This window comes from Coptis chinensis, chromosome 5 (genome assembly GCF_015680905.1).
Source record: "Coptis chinensis isolate HL-2020 chromosome 5, ASM1568090v1, whole genome shotgun sequence".
Lineage (NCBI taxonomy): Eukaryota > Viridiplantae > Streptophyta > Magnoliopsida > Ranunculales > Ranunculaceae > Coptis > Coptis chinensis.
The window spans coordinates 66,179,310-66,200,060 of record NC_141460.1 but is presented as its reverse complement, the minus strand read 5'-3'; the positions used below and the strand labels follow the sequence as shown (position 1 = coordinate 66,200,060).

Sequence of the window (20,751 nt, the reverse complement as noted above, 5' to 3'; positions counted from 1 at the left end):
AAAATAACGGCAAAGCAATAATGATAAATATTTTAAAATATATATAATATTGAATGAAACTACCGACAAAAAACAATTAATGGGGAACGGAAAACTGGATGCAAATGCATCGAACTAACCTCAAATAATATTTAACGGGAAATCGAAAACTGGATGCAAATGCAAGCATTAAACTAATCTTAAAAAGTAATTAATAGAAAAACAAAATATGGATACAACTGCATTAAACTAATCTCAAAGAATAATTAACATAAAATCAAAACTTGGATACAAATACATCAAACTAACATCAAAAAATAATTGTCGGAAAATCAGAAACTGGATATGATGCAAATGCATTGAGCTAACCCTCAAAGATTAAATTAACGGGAAATCGAAAACTGTATGCAACTGTATTGAACTAACCTCAAAGAAAAATTAATTATAAATTGGGAACATAATGCAAATGCGTGGAACTAATCTTAAAAAATAATTAATGGGAAATCGAAAACCGGATGCAACTGTATTGAACTAATCTCAAAAAATATATTGGATGCAAAACCTCAAGAAATAATTAACGGGAAATCGGAAACTGGATGCAAACTCATTGAACTAACCTCAAACAATAATTAACGGGAAATCGGAAACTAGATGCAAATGCAACTTTATCAAATAATAAACACGAGAAATCGAAAACTTGATGCAAATACATTAAACTAATCTCACAGAATAATTAATGGGAAATCAGAAACTGGATGCAAATGCATTGAACTGACCTCAAAGAACAATTAATAGAAAATTGGGAATTTGATGCAAATGTATTGAACTAACCGAAAAGAATAATTAACGATCAATCAGAAATTGGATGCAACTGCAATGAACTGATCTCAAAAAATAAATAATGGGAATTGAAAATTTGATGCAACTGCATTGAACTAACCTCAAAATATAAATAACGAAAAATCAGAAACTAGATGCAAATGCATTAAAACTAACCTCAAAACATAGTTGGGTTATATGTTGTGGGAATGTCTCGATAAGTATAGTTTTGCATTTAAAATGATGTTTATCTTATCTCTTTCCGTATGATTAGGAACTCCTTGCTATTCAAGTAGCTTCAATATATATGAACTTAAGCCTTTATTAGGCAATCTCACAAAAATTCAATTAAACTTCTATTATTAAACAAAACAAATGAAGTTGAAGAATTTTATCAAAGGTGAGTTTTTTTTTTAATGGAGAGTGAGGTTTTCACGTTATAAGAAATTTGGTTGAGTGATCAATATAATATTAATATATAATAGTTATGCATATTTGCAAATATTTTTAGAATAATTAATATAACAACACCCATTCGTAGATAATCTTTGAAGATTCCACATAGTGAGTCATGCATAATTTAAAGAATAATTAACGAGAAATCGGAAACTAGATAATCTTCGATGATCCTACATAGTAAATTAAGCATAATTTACTTTTTATGTCATGTTTTCAATGACACTACAGATGGATCAGTAGAAGTTGGTATTACACACCACATTGGATAATTATAAGGAAATTGGAAATTTGATTCAAATACATAACTGAGCTCAAGGAGTAATTAATGGGAAATCATAAAGTTTATGCAAATTGCATTAAACTAATGACAGAGAGTAACTAACGGATAATTAGAAATTGAATGCAAATCCTTAAAAAATATTTATCGGAAAATCGGAAACGGTATGCAAATACATCAAACAAACCTCAAATAATAATTAATGAGAAACCGGAAACTGAATGCAAATGCATTGAACTTTACTCAAAAAATAATTAACATAAAATCAAAAACCGAATGCAACTGCATTGAACTAACCTCATAAAATAATTGGTGGGAAATCGAAAACTAAATGCAAATGCATTGAAATAACCTCAAATAATAGTTAACGGAAAATAAAAAACTGGATATAATTATATCGAACTAACCTCAAAGTATAAATAATCATAAACTAGATACAGATGTATTAAACTAACCTTAAAGAGTTATTAACGAGAAATCGGAAACTGGATCCAAATGCAATGAACTAATCTCAAAGACTAATTAATGAAACATTACAAAATGGATGAAACTGCACTGAACTAACCTAAATGAATAATTAACGGGAAATTATAAATTTGATGTAACTGCATTGAACTAACCTCAAAAAATAATTAACCGGAAATCAGAAACTTGATGCAAATGCATTGAACTAACCTCAAAGAACAATTAACATAAAATCTAAAATTATATGCAACTGCATTGAACTAATCTAAAAGAATAATTAACGGAAAACTAAAACTGGATGCAACTGCATTAAACTAAAATCAGAGATTAACTAACGGGAAATCAAAAATTGGATGGAAATGCATTGAAATAACATAAAAAAAATGGTTAACTAGAAATCGGAAGTCGGATGTAAGCGCATGCATGATCGACCTCAAGGCATAAATATCCACTTTTTTAGCCTTCTCATATGAATAATTACAAGTAATTATGAACCCAAAATGAAAGTGAGTTTATAAAAACAGACTCTTACATGTATGCAAACTGTATAGAAATTGTAAACTATCGAACTAACCTAGAAAAACAATTAACGAGAAATCAGAAACTGGATGCAAATATATTGAACTAACCTCAAAGAGTAATTAACGGGAGATTGGAACCTGGATGCAAATGCAATGAACTAATCTCAAAGACTAATTAACGAAACATCAAAAACTGGATGCAACTGTACGTACTAAATTAACTTTAATGAATAACTAATGGGAAATTATAAAGTGGATGTAATTACACTGTACTAACCTCAAATAATAATTAACGGGAAATCGAAAATTTGATGCAACTGCATTGTACTAACTTCAAAGAATAATTAATGAGAAATTAGAAACGGGATGCAACATACTATATTAAACTAACCTCAAAGAATAATTAATGGAAAATCATAAACTTGGTGCAAATGCATTGAATTAATAACCCTAAAACATATTTGTATTTTATGTAGGGAGAATAAATGTCTCGACAAATATAGTTTTGCATTTTAAGCAGTGTTTATTATAATTATTTTTATTGTGATTGGGAATACCTTGCTATTCAAGTATCTTCAATATTATCTTCGCCGCATTGGGCATTCTCACAAAACTTTAATTATTAAACCTAACAATAAAAAAAAAAGTCGATTAGTTTTATCAAGATTTGGTGCTTCCTTTTTATAGAGAGTGGTGCAAGAAATTTAAATGAGTAATTAATATAATTTTCATATCTCATAACTATGCATAGTTGCTAATATTTTTTAGAATAATTTAATATAACGGCACCCATTCGTAGGACACGTTCATATGATAAATCTTTTCAAGTGGGAGTAGTGTATTATTTGAGGATATAGAAATAATCAATCTGTTTTAGTGATTTGTACACATTAGTACGTAAGCCGAACGGTGATGATTTACCGCTAAATCACCATAAATCTAATAAAACTATTATACAAGCTAGATCGAGTTTAAAATAATTTTATTTGAAAATTACAGATTAATATTATAAACCACAAAGTGAATAGACTATCTCAATTTGATCCCTTAGTTTCCAAGTACTTATGCACCATAATCATTTGTTCATTAACGATTTCGGGTTTATTTTCAATAAAAATATATTCTGATTCAAAAATTTGCCGCTAAATCACCATAAATCTAAGAAAACTATTATACAAGCTAGATCGAGTTTAATATAATTCTATTTGAAAATTATGGATTAATATCCTAAACCACAAAGTGAATAGGCTATCTCAATTTGATCCTTTAGTTTCCAAGTACTTATGCATCATAATCGCTGCTCATTAACGTATTTCGGTTTATTTTTAATAAAAATATATTATGATTCAAAAATTTGCCGCTAAATCACCATAAATATAATAAAACTATTATACAAGATAGATCGAGTTTAAGATAATTCTATTTGAAAATTACGGATTAATATCCTAAACCACAAAGTGATGAGGCTATCTCAATTTGATCTCTTAATTAGTTTCCAAGTACTTATGTACCATAATCATTGGTCATTAATGTATTTCGGTTTATTTTCATTAAAAATATATTCTGATTCGAAAATGTGTGTGAGACATTTTGTAAAGCATTTTCAGCTCACAAAATATTTAATAGATCCCGGGCGTATGTCCGGGTACAAAATCTAGTTCTATACTAGATTCACAAACCAAAGTTTGTATCCCCAGTCGCTGCTTTACTGCTGCCCACACTGTGCTTGAATACTCACAGTTGAAAAAGAGATGCTTCGAATTTTTAGGATGGGCCTCACAGAAGCAACATCTTGAAGTGGTGATAATCCTCCTGTGTATCAACCTGTCTTGAGTGGCTAGGCACCCTACGAACAGTTGCCAAGTTATGAACGAGTGTTTTGGGACAGTTAATTTGCCCCAGACCAACTTGTGCCATTTCACTTTCTCTCTGACTTTCTTTATAGCCATATATGCAGATTTAGTGGTAAACTTACCACTACTGGAAGGTATCCACACCACTAGATCATTCCCTATGTTTTGGTTGATGCTCGTCTCCAGGATGTTCCCTTTTAGCTCTCCATCTGGTAGCTGTGCTACCACTTCATTCCATCTACCATTGGTAATCAGTTCACTCACTTTGGCGTCATCTGGGAAGTCCTGCAGCAGGTTTCGAGCTTGATTATCATGTATCAACAACTTTGAATTCATCCAGGGATCATGCCACAAGCTAGTCCCCTCACCGTCCGCTAGCAAACATCATATAAATTTTCTAGCAGTCTTTCGATGTTTGAGAATGTATCTCCAAACCCAAGAACAGTCTTGCGGTATCCTCATGGTCCAAAAATGCTTATTCCTTATGTGATATTCCCAGGTCCACTTTGTCCATAAAGATTCCTCTTTACTTGCCACTTTGAAAACTAGTCCACAATATGCCGCTTTGTTCCACACTCGCGGATCCATCATGCTCCCCTTCGGATTTGTGTAATCTCAGTTTTGCATGACTGGCTTTATGCATCTTAGTTTGCATGGACACTCCAGCCCAAAGAAACCGATTGCACAACTTGGCCACCTTATCAAGAACTCCCATAGGCAAGATAAAAGTCTTAGCCCAATAGATGTGGAAAGAAGAAAGAATGGACTGTATAAGCTGCAATCTTCTCGCATAAGATAAAGCTCTATTTTTCCAGTTTGAAATTCTGACCGAGATTCTTTCAATCAAAGGCAAGCAGTCCTTGGAGCTTAGTCTCGTAGAGGTAAGAGGTAATCCAAGGTACTTTACAGGGGGAGTAACCTTCTGAATCCCTAGCAAATTGGCAAGAGCCAGCCCATCGTCCTCTGTCATGCTACCCGTGAGCATAGAAGTTTTCATGGAGTTAAGCTTGTGCCCTGTAAGATTGGAGAAACAATCAATGTACTCCTTTACTGCAGTTATAGACTATGCTTCCCCTCTACAGAAAAGAAGGACATCATCTGCAAAGCTCAAATGAGAGATGGCAAGTCTTCGACACTTTGAATGTGGGATAATACTTCGTGATTCCCCTTCTTTAAGAGACCCCCCCCCCCCCCAAGCAGTTCCATGATCAACACAAAGAGATATGGAGATAATGGGTCTCCTTGCCTGAGCCCTCTCTTGCCTTCGAAAAACCCCTGTGGGCTTCCATTCACCAATATAGAATAAAAAGGAGAGGTGAAGCACATGAGTAGCCATTTGATGAACTGTTCAGGAAACTCAAATCTTTTAAGGACTAGTGTCAAAGTTTCCCAGCTGGCCGTGTCATAGGCTTTTTGTATGTCCACTTTGATTGTACATCTCTGGGGACCATGCTTCCTTGTATATCCTCTGAGAAGCTCATGCGCTAGCAGCAGATTGTCCTGAATACACCTTCCAGGGATAAATGCCGACTAATTTAGCTCTATCAACTCTTCCAGATGATGTTTCATCCTGCTACTTAGAACCTTGGCAACACATTTGTAAGTAACATTACAGCAAGCAATCGGTCTATACTCATCAACCTTATATACAATAGCTTTCTTTGGAATTAGACACAGAAAAGTAGCATTGGTACCTTTGTGAATATTGTTATTCCTGAAGATAGAGTGGATAGCTCTAAGGAAATCACCGCCCACAATATCCCATGTTTGCTTGTAAAAGAAAACATTATAACCAACCAGGCCTGGAGCTTTTGCATCTTCTATGGAGAACAAAGCTTTCGTGATCTCATCATCTGATATATCTTCCGATAGCATATCTGCCGTCGCTTGATCCACCACTTTTCTAACAGGAATCTCTTGTAGCAAAGTTTCATAGCAACTAGCTTGGGATTGAATACCCAAGAGACCTTGATAGAATTGAATGAAAGCTTTTGAGACATCGACCCCTTCATGTTTTACTCCCTCCATATCAATCATTGCCCATATGAAATTTTTATTTTTCCTTTCCTTTATAGCCTGGTGAAAGAATTTGTTGCCTTTATCCCCATAGTCGAGCCAATCATTTTCAGCCTTAGATTTTAAATCCATATACTCCATCTCTATCAAGGTAACAAGTCTATCTCTAGCATCTTTCTCCTGATCAATCAAAATAGCATCCTAAGGGAACTGTTGCAGATTTCTTTGTACCTTTTTCAACTCTTCTCTTGCTGCCTCTGTCTTAAGATGAAGGTCCGACATGTGTGTTCTGGCCCATCTGCGCAATCTGTTTTTCAGCAACTTCAACTTTTGAACCAGAATATAAAGCGGACTACCAATATGTTTTTGGACAGTTAGTTTCAAACTCTGTCGACTACTCGATCAAACTCTGATACTTAGTTGCATGCACCTTAGAAAAGGCCAAGTCTATAGAAATTTAATGAAAATCTCAGGAAAAATTTAATGCAGCACCGATACACTGTCATGCTTTAGAAAATGAAGAAATATAGGACTTAATGGCTGAAGTAGAAGGTTAAACATGGCTTGGAAACGAAAGTCTATTCCAATTTCGAAATTTCTAATAAGCACATACAAGCGAGAATTCATCCCAAAGTTATCCTAAAAGCCAAAGTATGTTACTGCAAGTCAAACAGTGAATGATAAAAATCCTAAGCACCATTAAAAGTAGTACTTGAATGGAAGAATTTTCCGCCTCCAGAAATAGTGTTTGACAATGTCTTAACTACCTAAAGATTAATAGTAATCCCAATAAAAAAAATAGATTAATAGTAATTTTTTCTGGGCAAAAATATTGGCACATTTTTATTTTAATTATTTTTATATATATAGTTTAGAAAAATAAAATAAAAAATAAAAAGTTTTATTAGTAAGTGTTTGCTGACACGTGGAGACTAGGAGGCTGGTAGATTGGACAAATTCGGACTCCATGCAAAGTGATAGGGGAGTTTGCAAAAAAGATATTTAACTGATACCAGCAAATCTTGGAACATTATCAAGATCTTGGAACATTATCCTTGATCCATATCCAAATCTGTCTACCTCTCTCTTCACCTATATATATATCTCTTGAACCGGCTTTCCAAATATCTAAAAAGAATGATGGGTAAGCTCTCTAACCTCTCTTCACTCATCTTGTTTATTCTCATTACTTTCACATTTTCTAATCTTACCGAGGCAAAGAAAAAAGTTGGAATTTATGAGCTAAAGAAGGGTGATATCTCTATCAACGTCACCAACTATGGTGCAACCATACTATCATTTGTTCTCCCTGATAACCAAGGTTTTATTTTATTTTCGCGTGAAATGTATTACGTAGTCTTTGAATTATTAAATTTGGCCCAACTGATATTATTTATACCATATATATATGCAGGGAAATTGGCTGATGTTGTTCTTGGTTTCGAGAACTTCGCAGACTACTTAGTAAGATACTCTTTCTATTACTGACTGGTGTGTAACTGTGTATACATTTAAGTACATTGCAATGCACTGATGCAGCATTTGCAACATTGTTTCGCGACAAAGATTTCTGTTTGCAAGTTATAGAGTTCAAAATTCTACCGGCATTGTCATAAACTCCTATACATATAACATATCCTAATGCATATCGACTTCATTTTTCATTTTTCATTTCACAATCAATCAGTGTACAACCACTAATACGTTCTTAACCAGAATTGGCTAGTGGGTAGTGAGCATTTTGTTGCCTCCTGTATTGTTTTGATTTTTATTTTCTATAATTGCTGCAGTCTGATGATGTGTACTTTGGAGCCATTGCTGGCCGAGTTGCTAACAGGATTGGAGGGGCAGAATTTCATTTGGATGGAAAAACTTACAAATTATTTCCTAATGATGGCCATAATACACTTCATGGTATATTTTTCAACCAAAGAAATGTTAGTTCTTATTTTTTCAAAACACCTAATATATTTTCAGTGTTAAATTGTTAATGGAGTTTTTCTTTTCTTTTCTGTAGGTGGGCATCGGGGCTTTAGCGATGTAATCTGGACTGTCAGTGACTATGCAAAAGATGGTCCATCTCCCAAAATCGTATTAACCTATAATAGCTTTGATGGAGAACAAGGTGATTTTCATTATGCATATCTTTACTGCAGATAATGCAAATTATGCAACTTCAGATGATCCATAGACTGTTAGACTTCTTTAAGATGAGTATGCGTATCAGCATATGTGCAAAGATTACGCATTATTATAACTTGGATTCTATGGTTATGAACTCATGATCATCCAACAGATCTCACTTGACCTTGTACATTTCTAATGCTACTCATTTCTTACAATGTCATACAGGATTTCCAGGTGAGCTCAATGTATCCGTAACCTACACCTTGGTTGGTAGCAACAAATTGAGTGTAGTTATGAAAGCCGAAGCTCCAAGAAAGCCTACACCAGTCAACTTAGCTCAACACACATATTGGAACTTGGGTGGACACGACAGTGGAGTCATTCTATCCAACACAGTCCAACTTTTTGCCTCCAACATTACACCAGTCGATTCTAATCTAATTCCTACTGGTGAAATCGCCGCAGTTAAAGACACAGCCTACGATTTTCTTGAACCCCATACAGTTGGAAGCCGAATCAATGAACTGAAATCTGGATATGATATTAATTATGTTGTGGATGGACCACTGGGTGGCATCAAAAAGGTTGCTGTTGTGCATGATACTAAGTCAGGTAGAATGTTGGAGTTATGGTCAGATAAGCCTGGGTTGCAGTTCTATAGTGGCAATATGTTGAAAGGCCAGAAAGGAAAAGGTGGAGCTGTGTATGGACCACACACAGGACTTTGTTTGGAGACTCAAGGTTTTCCTGACTCAGTTAATCATCCTAATTTTCCTTCACAGATTGTTACTCCTGAAAAACCTTATGAGCATTTTATGCTTTATAGGTTCACTACTAAATGATTTTGTTCATTTTTTTTATTGTCACTAGTAGAGTATAAAACTTTTCCATTTGATTTTACTCTCTCTATAAATTAATCAATTAATGTAATGGAGTCAAGTATTTGGCATGAAGTTGTGAACGCATCCATGCTTAATTGTTTTTTGTTTAAAAAGCTGTGTGAAGTCGTAACAATAGCTATGAGCAATGGTTGAAAGTCGAAAATTATTATCTCATATATTTAGATAATAATAACTGATACGCATCCATGCTTAATTGTTTTTTGTTTAAAAAGCTGTGTGAAGTCGTAACAATAGCTATGAGCAATGGTTGAAAGTCGAAAATTATTATCTCATATATTTAGATAATAATAACTGATATATAAAGTTAATCAAGTCATATCTATATGCAGTCTTGTATATTTGAAACTTAGAAAGTTAGAGGAATAAGAAGCAATACATTTTTTGTGTATACGCTTACTGATACAGTGATACATTAATGAAATTTCATTATGCGATTTATCACTCTTGGGATCGATAATAGGCTTTGAAAAGCATTCAATTGCTCATAATGTAGAGAACATTAGTGTGGCTCAAATTGAGTTAGAGGAACACTGCATTAGAATTTCACCATTGTAAGTTCCTATTACTATACTCTATTAGTGTATTGTGCTCTTGGTATAGAAGTGCTAGTTAGAGTCTTGCATGATCTGCTTGCTTCTGTACATCAGTACATTACACATGTAATGTGTATGAAAATCTGGTCTAGTAATATGTCAAAATTCATTCTTATAAGTATTATGGTTCCAACTTATGAATAATCCCCATGAACAAATTCTTACTGATCATGTTTCTAAGTGAATTCTTGGGGTTCATTCGATGTCACGAAAGAACTTTAAGGACCATAGGCCCTTGCTTCATGCTCTCTTAATTGGTCAATTGAAGAAACAGATGCAAATGGAAAGGGATGATGCTATTAATTGCTGTCAAAAAATTGTGTCTTGTATTACAATTTACAAGAAAAGAGGCAGATGCTAAGATGATTCAACATGATATGCACAAAAAATCATGCTACAAACGAAGTGAATAAAAGAGTGTTGAATGACTAAGAGAGTGTCAACCTTATAGTAGTACAAGTATCATCTGAGATGATTAAGATTTAAGAGAGTGTGTTGAATGATTGGGCAGTTCGAGCAACCTTGATGAAGACATCCTCCAAGGTGGTATCAGCCAGACCCCAGGCATAAATCGTTAACATGCTCTTCGCCTTTTCAACTGCTTGGAAAACATCTGCAATTCTAACCTCTTGCTTTGGTAATTCAAACTTCTGGGTTCCCGATATGTGGTAGATTCTGTTTGCATTTGGAGAGAAACGGCGTACCAACTTTCCCACCTCCTCCTCTTGATTTGCGTCTGTTGTCATTGTAAACACATATGATCCTCCATATCGACCCTTAAGCTGTAATTCACCACAACATGCACAATTACTCTATAATTTCCATTCTAATGAATCATCAATAATATCAATGGCTTGGATGCTATGCTGATTCCATCAATAAAAATACTGATTACTTAAACCAAAATTTCACCAGCCCCCGATCCCAAGACTAGAAGATTTGACTTTATATATAACTAAAATGTTAACTCTTCTTACTCAGGAGAACCAAAGTGCAGACAGAAATGTCTACATCAAGTAATATATACCTCATTTGGATTTCCTATGCACTGAAACCCACCATCTACAAAAATCCCCAGTCGATCACAAAGAAACTCAGCTTCTTCCATTGAATGAGCTGAAAACAAAAACATGCTTTACGTAAGGATATTGACCTAGAAAGACTTGTCCTGCAATAATGATAAAACTTTGATAGCAGATTGACATGTTTAGAGTTCCTCAATAAGAGAGGGGTGAATATCCATACAAAGATTAAAGTGTACTATGGAATATGATTGAAGAAAAGGATGGTGATTTATTACTGGTGAGAATAATTGCCCGGCCTTTTTTTGCACGTTTCAGGACAGTCCAGAGATTGTTTCTTGATGCTGGGTCTAACCCAGTACTAGGCTCATCCATGTAGACAACCTTGAAGAATTTCAGAAAGATAAAAAAAATTAAGGCAGATATACATTCAGGTCTGCGTAACAGATAAGTTAAGATGGAACAGGAGATATAGATATTTAAACATAATGACTAGGTAGAAGACTGTGACATACTTTTGGATCTCCAATCAGTGAAATGGCAACACTTAGCCTCCTCTTCATACCCCCACTGTATTTCCCAGCTTGTTTATCACCAACACCTCCATTAAATAGGTTTACACTCTTCAGAGAATCTTTCACTGCCTGCAACAACCTTGACTAAGAAATTGCTAGTGAAATATGAGAATAACCATGACATTCTTTTAGTAAAAATCCCCTTCCCCTGGCCACCGACGTAAGTGGAAGCTTATATTTAGCTCAATATTTAGCTTTATTTCTTATTATCAATTGGGAAGAGGCTAAAACATTATTAGAATTTACTTGTATGTCAGTTTCCATACACGCCAAGTCTAGTTTGAGTATTATGACATATGCCACCATCCTAAAGGGATATCAGGACAGGACGCATGTGATCCAAACTCAGAATTGGTCACTTACCATGACTTCATAGACAAAAAGAAACGCGGATCGCTGGAGAAATGATGGTAACCTCACGGACACCATATTTTGAAAATAATCCGTGTCGCATACATATCCACGTGTCTGTGTCAGACACTTCGCATCTGTGTCAGATACGGACATACATATCTGTGTCAATGTAACTTAGATTGCAACATTTGACTTATAGTTCTTTAAGAAATCTGCCTTCTCATATATCAGTTTTGTCAACATCACCTCATTTTAATTTTTTTACAGTTCCACTACAAATTAATTTCAGTTCTAAGTTTAAACCTCAAACGGTAATGAACAGAATAAAAATAAATAAATAAAAAATAAAAATATATAAATATATAAATGGACAGCACCGTCTGCTTACTTGGGTTAAAGCAGCGCCTTTGAGGTTCTTCAATCTTCCATAAAATAGTAGGTGCTCCCTACCCGTCAGTACTTCCCATAGAAGGCTGTAGATAATTTTAAAATTAGCATTCAGAAATAGGAGGAAGATACCAATCAAAAAAAAAAAAAAGGAGGAAGAATGACTCCAAATATTATTAAGACTTGACACGAGCGGACTATGTTGCCTCATATAGCAAAATGAATGCTGTTTCCTTACTCATGTTGTGGGCATACACCCATGTTGGTATATATTTTGTCCATGTTGGTTCGTATATCCAATCCTTGAACATACGCTGTACCGGAGGTTGGCATGGTGAGCCCAGTCATCTGTAATGAGAGCGAGACAGAAAAACTACTTAGGTGTTTACTGCCTTTTGCGAAAAGAAGACTAATAAGAGAAAAGGTTTTGACCTCCTTTTGAGGAAGAATTTTAACCAAAAAGACTAAAATAGTAATATATCTTCAACTATATTAAGTGCGATATGAATAATGCTTGAGATAGGACTATCCGCAATTGAAAAAAAAAACGACTAAGCACACTTACCATACTGATAAAAGAGGTTTTGCCAGCACCATTAGGACCAAGCATACCAAAGCATTCCCCTCTAGGCAAAGCAAGAGACAAACCTCTAACTGCAAGTTTCTCGGGGTTCCCATCTCTCCCCGGATACACCTTTTTAAGGTTATCACAGATAACTGCATGACTTGTATTAGATTCTAGCAGTAACTGCTCTACCTTTTCCCTCTGTAATAAAAGAAAAATATGAAATTAAAACGCACGAGAAACTGAAGATTTTGCATTTCTGGAGAATCATTTTTTAGGATTTAAAGAGAAATACTGAGCTATGAAATAGTTGATGAAGAGACAAACTAAGCTGCCAATCAGCTTATATGGTATGGCTGTTACACGGTATCTTTCCAAAGATCACACCCATTGCCTAAGAAACAATCTCTTGAATATTCCTCAAGTCCATAAAACAACTCCGAGATTTTCGCAACCATCTTATTGACCAAATCCTTCTAGAGGAACCAGAATATATGGCAGAGGTAGAAAAGAATAGCCTTCAATTAAAAAGTTGTACTTCAGTGATGGATGTGCTTTTAGACTTTTAGGTAAACCACATATACAACAACTACCTTATTTCAATGCTTTGGAACTTGCTCAAGTTGTTTAAAGAAAAAGGAAACCAGCAAAAGAGATGGAATAGTTACCTCTTGAGAAACATCAGGTTTCTCCATTTGAACAAAAACTTTAGAACCTTGTCTCTGAAAACTTAGCCTCCTTTGAAAAGATTGCATATGCTTCTTCTGAAACTTTTGCAAGAAAAATAGAGGGCTTTTTCTTACACCACTTCCTGATGACACAACTTGATCAAAGTAATACGCAACAGGAAGCACCAACAACCATTCTACAAACATGATAATTAGGACTTCTCTCATCCCATTTGTTTTGTCACTCAAATCTTTCCACTTCATCCCATCATACCCCATACTGCTTCCTATACGAGAATATTGTGCGAACTCATATAGACCACGATACAGAGAAAAGCCTGGGAATAGCTCCATAACTACAGTCCAGCCTCCTACAAAAAGTTTATGGGTCATGATATAAGTTTGGGAAGAACTAAACCAAATGAGGAAGGCATAGAACTACAAGAAACATAAGTTACTGATATCTTTAGTATAACCAAACAAAACGTATGTCACTCTTCGTGCAAGTGAAGGGCATCCCTACTTATAAATTTGAAGGAATTCACAACACCAAAAACTAACCCACTGTATGACATATTTCTTGGATTGCCACAGAGAATATACTGAATAGTTCCTGGCAAAGTGACAATAATGCTCTATCTAGTTGACTGAGATTACTTAGTGTCTCCCATATGCTTAAACATGCCTGTCTGCCACTAGGCATTATATTCAATTGAACAGGTACTTTAGATTTTTCTTGAATCTGAATGGCTAGAAATTCTGTATGACCTTGTCAGCAACCTGTAGTTTGTATAAAAGTTATTCCTTGAAAATATATCCACTCACTTGGGAAAGAAGTATCTTGGACAAAAGGCTGCAAAAGAAAGGCTCCTAATAGCCCTGAACTGAAGACACATATTTGACCTACAACTGTCATTATCAAAACTTAGTGTCAGAATCTCAAATAACATTGCTACTAAAAAGGGTGATTTCCCCCATTTATGTTGAAAAGTTCATTGCAGCAGCGTGAAACCTGTAGCAGTCTTGACATTTGAGAACATTGTTGCCAATAGAAAGGCGAGCGCAATCTGTAAGTTTATATAGATGAAATAGAACACAATTTGTATGCTGTAGCTGTTAAGTGTGAAGAACTTAAGACCTGAATCCAAGTAACATAGGTTAATCAACGCCATGCAACTTCCACATAATTTGAAGCAAAGCAACTAAGTTAATAGTATCTTACCTATGAGAGAACCAAACACTACAAAACATGTCATATAGACTAGGGAAAGGACAAGAAAATAAGCATAGGATATCATCCAATACGGACCATCCCCAAGACCATGCATTTTCATCATGATCCTCAGATTTCTTTGTTTCTCATAAACCAGAGACGTCAATATAACCTACATTATAAAAAGAAGGTAAAGAAAAAAGAAGTAAATTACAAGATGGTGGAATGGGAGGTAATGTTCAAAATTAAGTAGCATGGCGGGGGTCCAAATTACTGTTCAGAAACTGTAGTCATATTGTGCTACCATCTGAAAAACAAAATTCACTTATGGTGTGTCTGCTGGATAATATAGAAAGGTAAAAAATAACATCCTCCTGGTTGATTTATTTCCTCGGAGATATTTTCCATTAAAGCATGAGTTTGTCGGGAAAATCCTTTTCTATTTATTAATTTCCCAAGAAGCTACTCCATACTCCTAATTTAACTATGGAAACTTCATTAACCTAGCCACCCCCATGGCTAGATACTTATGTGATTCTTAAACATTATCTATAAAAAAATATTCCAGTTATCAGCTTTCTTTTGAAATTTGTTTTTTGTGTTCAATATAGTGGAAAAGGAAGATTCTTTTTGTTTGAGATATACACTATCCATAAAATCAACATAGAGAAGGCTTACTGTTTTTAGTTGGGAGAGAAAACAGGAGTTCAGATCGTTCAAAAATAAATAAAAGAGTTCATACTTACAGGGAATAGCTGCAAAACAACCCACGTAAAGAAGAGAGCTCCAAGAATCGAAGAGAAATCCAGAGTGACTTTTGTTCCAGGTTTGGGCATTTCTTTGACAAATTCTAAGAGAACTTTTACAGCGGATCCTCTAAAGAATTGAAGGTATGCATTTGAGAGCTATATCAAGGAATTATCAACTTGTCAGCACAAATAACTTCAACAAGTAGATTAAAAATGTGTAAAAAAATCAGTAATAGAGACTGACTTCTTATCAAAACTGTATAAATTGTCTAACTACCAAAAAGGCAAAAGTGCTAATGTGCTTTCAACACATTCATGCAAAAGAAGATATCAGTTTTATGACCATAAGAATGTTCATACTTCATTAGACCAAACATAGCCATGGTGTGAAGTTGGAAGCAGAATAAGGGCTTTCAGAAGAATGGGATGACCATCTTACATTCTCCAATTGAGGATCTTCTTCTTGGAACTGCTAATGCTTCTAACCAAGGTATTCCTTACTATTAGGGTTTAGGCAAACAAACATCTGAGCAAAGTGCAGGTGCCGACTAGCAAAGTCGATAAAACCTTTGGGTGATGATACCAGAGGTCTGGGGCTCGAACCCCGCCAGCATCAAAGAGTTACTAATCTCATTTTAAACAAGCTTGCCAAACAACAAAAAAAAACATCTAAGCAAAGTGGGTACGAAGACTATCCAAAACTTCGGATTATTTTATTATTCTTTTATTTCATGTTGCAACTAGGCAGAAGGCTAACAAAAAACAGCTTGAAGGGAATCAAACAAGAGTCGCAATTGGCTCTAATAAAACCTAGACTGAAGGCTGTACCATTAGGGTCGCTGCCGCCTAAGCATACACATCACCTCCACATAGTCGTGTTGCTCAATGAAGAGTTGCTTTAGCTAAGATCAAACTAAGCAGCTACATCACCACTCCGTTACAACTACATAAGCCTGGATGGGTATCTTACAACATCCCACACGTTTCACAACAGCCAGAGCTCATGTGTACGTGACTGTGCCCAAAAATAATCTAGTCAAGCTAGAAGAGGAGGATCACTACTTTTTCATTGGATTTTATTTTAATCATTTATGTTACTCTTTGATTTATTCTCACTGACGTAGTGTATTAAAAAACCTATTCTTTCTAATTATGTTAGTTTTTACTGTTACAAAGCAATGAAGAATACTATAGGAGACCTGTTTCAATTATCTTCTGAAGTTTCATGACACCTGGACATTCTCAATATAAGTGCCATCCAGTATTCCAGTGCACATCATAACAGTGTAGGAACCATATCAAACTAAACTGAAATTTCTGAACATACACTTTTAGAGAAGCTGATGAAATTTAATTGAATCATGATTAAGTGATTAACAAAAAGATCAATAAGAAGGATACCATATTTAGAGAACGTGGAACCCGCAGTAATCCCAAAGCACTGTTTGCAGTGGCATTCTGATAAGTTGAGTTGTACCAAATACTCACATTGAAATTTTTCTCATTTGTGTTTATGAAATCATAAGCTGTAAGGAAATGTGAAAAACTTGACTAGTTTAACAAAAACCAATAGAGAAAACATGGAAACTCAACCATGTAAAAAGTGAATGACAATTCAAGTGAAGCAGAATATAAGGGAAAGAGCACCAGCCTGCAATGAATTCATTGATCTTCTTCGTATCTGGGTTTGCTTGTCGGTATCCATCATACAGTTCTTCATTCAAAACTAAAGAGCTACTGCGCCATACATTTATACCTTGCACGCATCTCACCTCTAATAAGAAATTCAAATGAGTATCAGTCAATGCTACACACACATAACAGCACAGCAACAGAAGTCAGAGTGACAGGGGGGAGGTTAGCAGTGTAGCACCTAAACAACTGCTTTTCATTATTTTTTTCTTAAACATCTAAAACAATATATAAGAGATCAGTACTTGCAATGATCCATCTAGTAGATGTTGTGGGGAAAAACTTCAGTTGAATTGAAGATTACGAGTATGAAGTACCTAATGTACAATCAAGGAGAGAAATCTGGTTGGGGAAACAGGTGGAGAGACATCAAGGAGAGAACTTTTCCCTATAATTCCCTACTAGCACTGTATTGTGGCAACAGGTGGGGAAGGTGTACTATGTAATCTGGCACCACAATATATTAGTAGAATTATGACCCTTGCCCTAAAAATCAGAGTATCAAATAGTGAGTCTTTGTCCCTGAGTTCTAGTGAGACAGAGATCCACAAATATATCCTTACTTCAATCCACACACCTGACACAATCCACTACTACTACTAGGCTACTCATACCACTATTAGATTGTTACAGAATCTTGCACCTTATGGTACGTCAATCTTATCAGAGAGGAACTGATGATTTTTATCCTACTCTAATAGGAATAAATAAGGAAATGAGTGCAACAAATTGGAGAGGTGATCGTTGATGATGCATGCACTCTGATGATATTGATTTCTACCTTGCCGAAATGTAGTCGAACCTATTGTAATAGGGACATAAAATGTTGAATTTGGTGTGCACTCCGGTTGAACGTTATACATTGGATGACTTGAAAGCAAAGCTGGTTCAATGAAATTGGTTAATTCAGTGTATGTGTCTGACCCCTGAAACATTGCAAAAGCCACATTAGTAATCACGTCCTATAGACATCTGTCATACCTACAAAAACAGTATCCTGCTTGGCGTCTATGGACACCTAGCTGTCACCTTAGCCAGGTAAAATAACATGAGGTCAAGTGGTCAACAAGGATATAAAGGCCTGGAGGGCCACGGAATGCCAAATTACTCTGCTCCCAATGCCTACATCAGCATGGCAGTACATGTCTTGTCACTAAACACGTGGCACTGGGGAGCGTCGCCATATAAGGTGCCGCAAGGGCTGAGCGCCACACAGATAAAGAGCTGGTGTGGAACTACTTGCCAGCTGCTTCCAAACCGCCTCTTTATCACCATACATAGTGGGTGAGATAAGCACAATTTCCTCTTTGGTCTCTGCCTTTTCTTGGCATTTCGCCTTCTCTCCTTCAGGCTACTTTTCTGTCACCCTTGCTCTTTACCCTGGAAATCTTTATCCACATCTACATTGTCTTAACGACATATGATCAAGAAGCCTATCATTTTTCCTTAAATGAAGTTAGGATTTAATAAAAAAAACTCACCAAAGGAATATTGGCAAAGGCGTTGAGAACATCAGATGTATTTGGAGAGAAACCACCCGAAAAGAAATTCGCTGTCAAACCTATTTGAATTCAACAAAATAGGACTCAATAGGCAAATATTTTAAATTACATGAACAGAATTAGAAAGGGAGGAGAAAGGAACCTACTTTCACCAAGAGATTGATTTCCCCCAGTAAACATTATAGTTGCTGGGCAAGAACCTGTTCGCCTACATGACTCGTTGGGCAAGTCTGCTGAAGCAAATGAGTCGTCAGTTCTTACAGCTCGATATTCAGGACGCGGTACTTGTAACAGAGCTGGCCATTCGGGAGGATGAGGAATTGGACAAGTGCCCACTTGATCCAAACTGGAGTACTCAATGCCGCAAACTTCTTCACATGTACCGTCTCCATTTCTGTCAACGCAGGCGCAACCACACTTGTTTGAGGCCTTGTCCAATTCATTATTTATCAAAGTTTGGATGAGAAAAATCAGCAAACAGAGGAAAAAGGGAAATGCAACGAGCCCAAGATTCGTCTTTAAGTTACGCTTCTGGAGATATAAAGGGCAAAAGGCATTATCAATAGATAGAAAATTCAGTCACTTTCTTTCTATTCTAAAGGTAGAAAATAAAATCTTCTGAGTTTGTTTCTTTGTCAGATTGGTGGTTTAATTTAACAGCACAAGTAGTTCATCACTGTAACATGATCTGTTCCACATAAACAGAACTTAAGGCTTTTATTTTCACACACATATGCAAACACACGTGCACACAAAGTACTACTGCTCAGGAAACTAAAAGTCTCAGTTTCGTCTGTGTCAACAAGAACTTCAAATTATAGTGTTTGAGTATGCTTGTCTCTACACTTCATCAGCTTTTTCTCAACATGTATTTTAATTGACCAGATAATTATTAATTCGAAATTATCATAAAAAATGCAGTAAAACTCAAATAATTATACAACAGTTTCTGACTACCTACGACGGCCAGTTAGCTTGATAGGAATGATTCAAACCATTTGTAAACAAAGATAAGTCCATAGGAGATTTTCCAAAAAAAAAACAAGAGGTCAACAGCCAATCATTTTCAAAAGTAACAGCAGCAAAAAAAATGAAACGTAAGCAAATTCCCAAACTCTTGAATGTTTCTTGCTTCTCCAGAAAAGTACTTTCTGTAACCAAACATTATAAGCTGAAATTCATTAAAGTGTCAAAAAATTATTGAATCAAGCTAAAAATGCTACTAAACATTGCCCACCAAGAAACTATAAGTCAAAGCTCAAAACCACAGTTTAAACTCAAATATGAAACTGAAGTAAAACCATTCAGAAAAGCATTACACCCCATTGAAGAAAAACACTAAAAGTGAAGCAGATAAAAAGTAGAACATACATAGTTTCAAGTTTCAGTTAAGAGAAATATAATGTGGACCTGGAAAGTGATGTTCTTTCGAAGTAAAGCATTCGCCTGCGTCATGAAACTAGCAGGACCATGAGTAGAACCTTCCATTACTGGCTGTCTGGCTTACCCAACAGCTCAAGATCTCAAAATTAGCTCTATCCTGTATATGTTACTATATATTATCTTTTTGCTCTCCCTCTATCTCAGAGCTTGCAGGGACACACTAATAACTTGCCAACTTTTTTGTAACTTGTTCTTATATATATTTTTCAATGGACCTAATTGCCCTACTAATTTTTCCGTTGACCAGAATTTTACGTAATAGTTAAAAAGTAAAAGTTGAAAGGGGTAGGGGTATTGTGGTCTGAGAGGTAGCTTTTCAATTACTTTATGGTGAAGCAAGTGAATCCGTCTAACGGTCAAAGGATGCGCTACAGTGTGAATGCCAAAAGATATTTGAAAGGGAAAATTAGAACACCAAAGTCAAGGAACTTAAATGGACCTTAGCAGATGCCTAAGAAGTTATATGAGAATTTCCTTGGACATTACAATAATTATCAAAACAATAAAAACATATAGTTTATGGCGGTTGAGCTATTTTTATTTTTATGTATTATTATTCATTGCCATACA

General features: G+C 35.4%; 2 protein-coding genes across 2 annotated transcripts; one reads left to right on the top strand and one right to left on the bottom strand.

The window, feature by feature from the left end:
- Nucleotides 1-7,397: 7,397 nt before the first annotated feature.
- LOC147498419 (uncharacterized) lies at nucleotides 7,398-9,510 on the top strand. The gene is made up of 5 exons (XM_086559049.1): nucleotides 7,398-7,710; nucleotides 7,804-7,853; nucleotides 8,180-8,303; nucleotides 8,407-8,514; nucleotides 8,742-9,510. Exons 1-5 carry the CDS (start codon nucleotides 7,527-7,529, stop codon nucleotides 9,356-9,358), a joined length of 1,083 nt encoding a protein of 360 aa, XP_086415175.1. The 5' UTR covers nucleotides 7,398-7,526; the 3' UTR covers nucleotides 9,359-9,510.
- A 778-nt stretch (nucleotides 9,511-10,288) lies between these two features.
- Nucleotides 10,289-20,352, bottom strand: LOC147498418 (ABC transporter A family member 7-like). Its single transcript, XM_086560398.1, has 18 exons — nucleotides 20,149-20,352; nucleotides 18,885-19,269; nucleotides 18,718-18,797; nucleotides 18,018-18,162; nucleotides 17,196-17,318; nucleotides 16,946-17,070; nucleotides 15,542-15,700; nucleotides 14,805-14,967; nucleotides 14,595-14,720; nucleotides 14,408-14,491; nucleotides 13,583-13,953; nucleotides 12,915-13,115; nucleotides 12,588-12,697; nucleotides 12,351-12,435; nucleotides 11,549-11,677; nucleotides 11,312-11,417; nucleotides 11,039-11,127; nucleotides 10,289-10,793 (listed from the first exon to the last, which is right to left on the bottom strand). The coding sequence occupies exons 1-18, from the start codon at nucleotides 20,224-20,226 to the stop codon at nucleotides 10,494-10,496; spliced, it is 2,859 nt and encodes a 952-aa protein (XP_086416524.1). The 5' UTR covers nucleotides 20,227-20,352; the 3' UTR covers nucleotides 10,289-10,493.
- Nucleotides 20,353-20,751: the final 399 nt, after the last annotated feature.

Bases quoted from the DNA above. Each gene is read 5' to 3' on its own strand.
- LOC147498419 (XM_086559049.1), top strand. From the start codon at position 7,527: ATGATGGGTAAGCTCTCTAACCTCTCTTCACTCATCTTGTTTATTCTC. The intron at 7,854-8,179 runs GTAAGATACTCT...TAATTGCTGCAG, and splicing joins AGAACTTCGCAGACTACTTA to TCTGATGATGTGTACTTTGG. The intron at 8,515-8,741 runs GTGATTTTCATT...AATGTCATACAG, and splicing joins TAGCTTTGATGGAGAACAAG to GATTTCCAGGTGAGCTCAAT.
- LOC147498418 (XM_086560398.1), bottom strand. From the start codon at position 20,226: ATGGAAGGTTCTACTCATGGTCCTGCTAGTTTCATGACGCAGGCGAAT. The intron at 11,418-11,548 runs GTATGTCACAGT...AAATTCTTCAAG, and splicing joins CACTGATTGGAGATCCAAAA to GTTGTCTACATGGATGAGCC. The intron at 11,128-11,311 runs GTAATAAATCAC...TTTTGTTTTCAG, and splicing joins CCGGGCAATTATTCTCACCA to CTCATTCAATGGAAGAAGCT.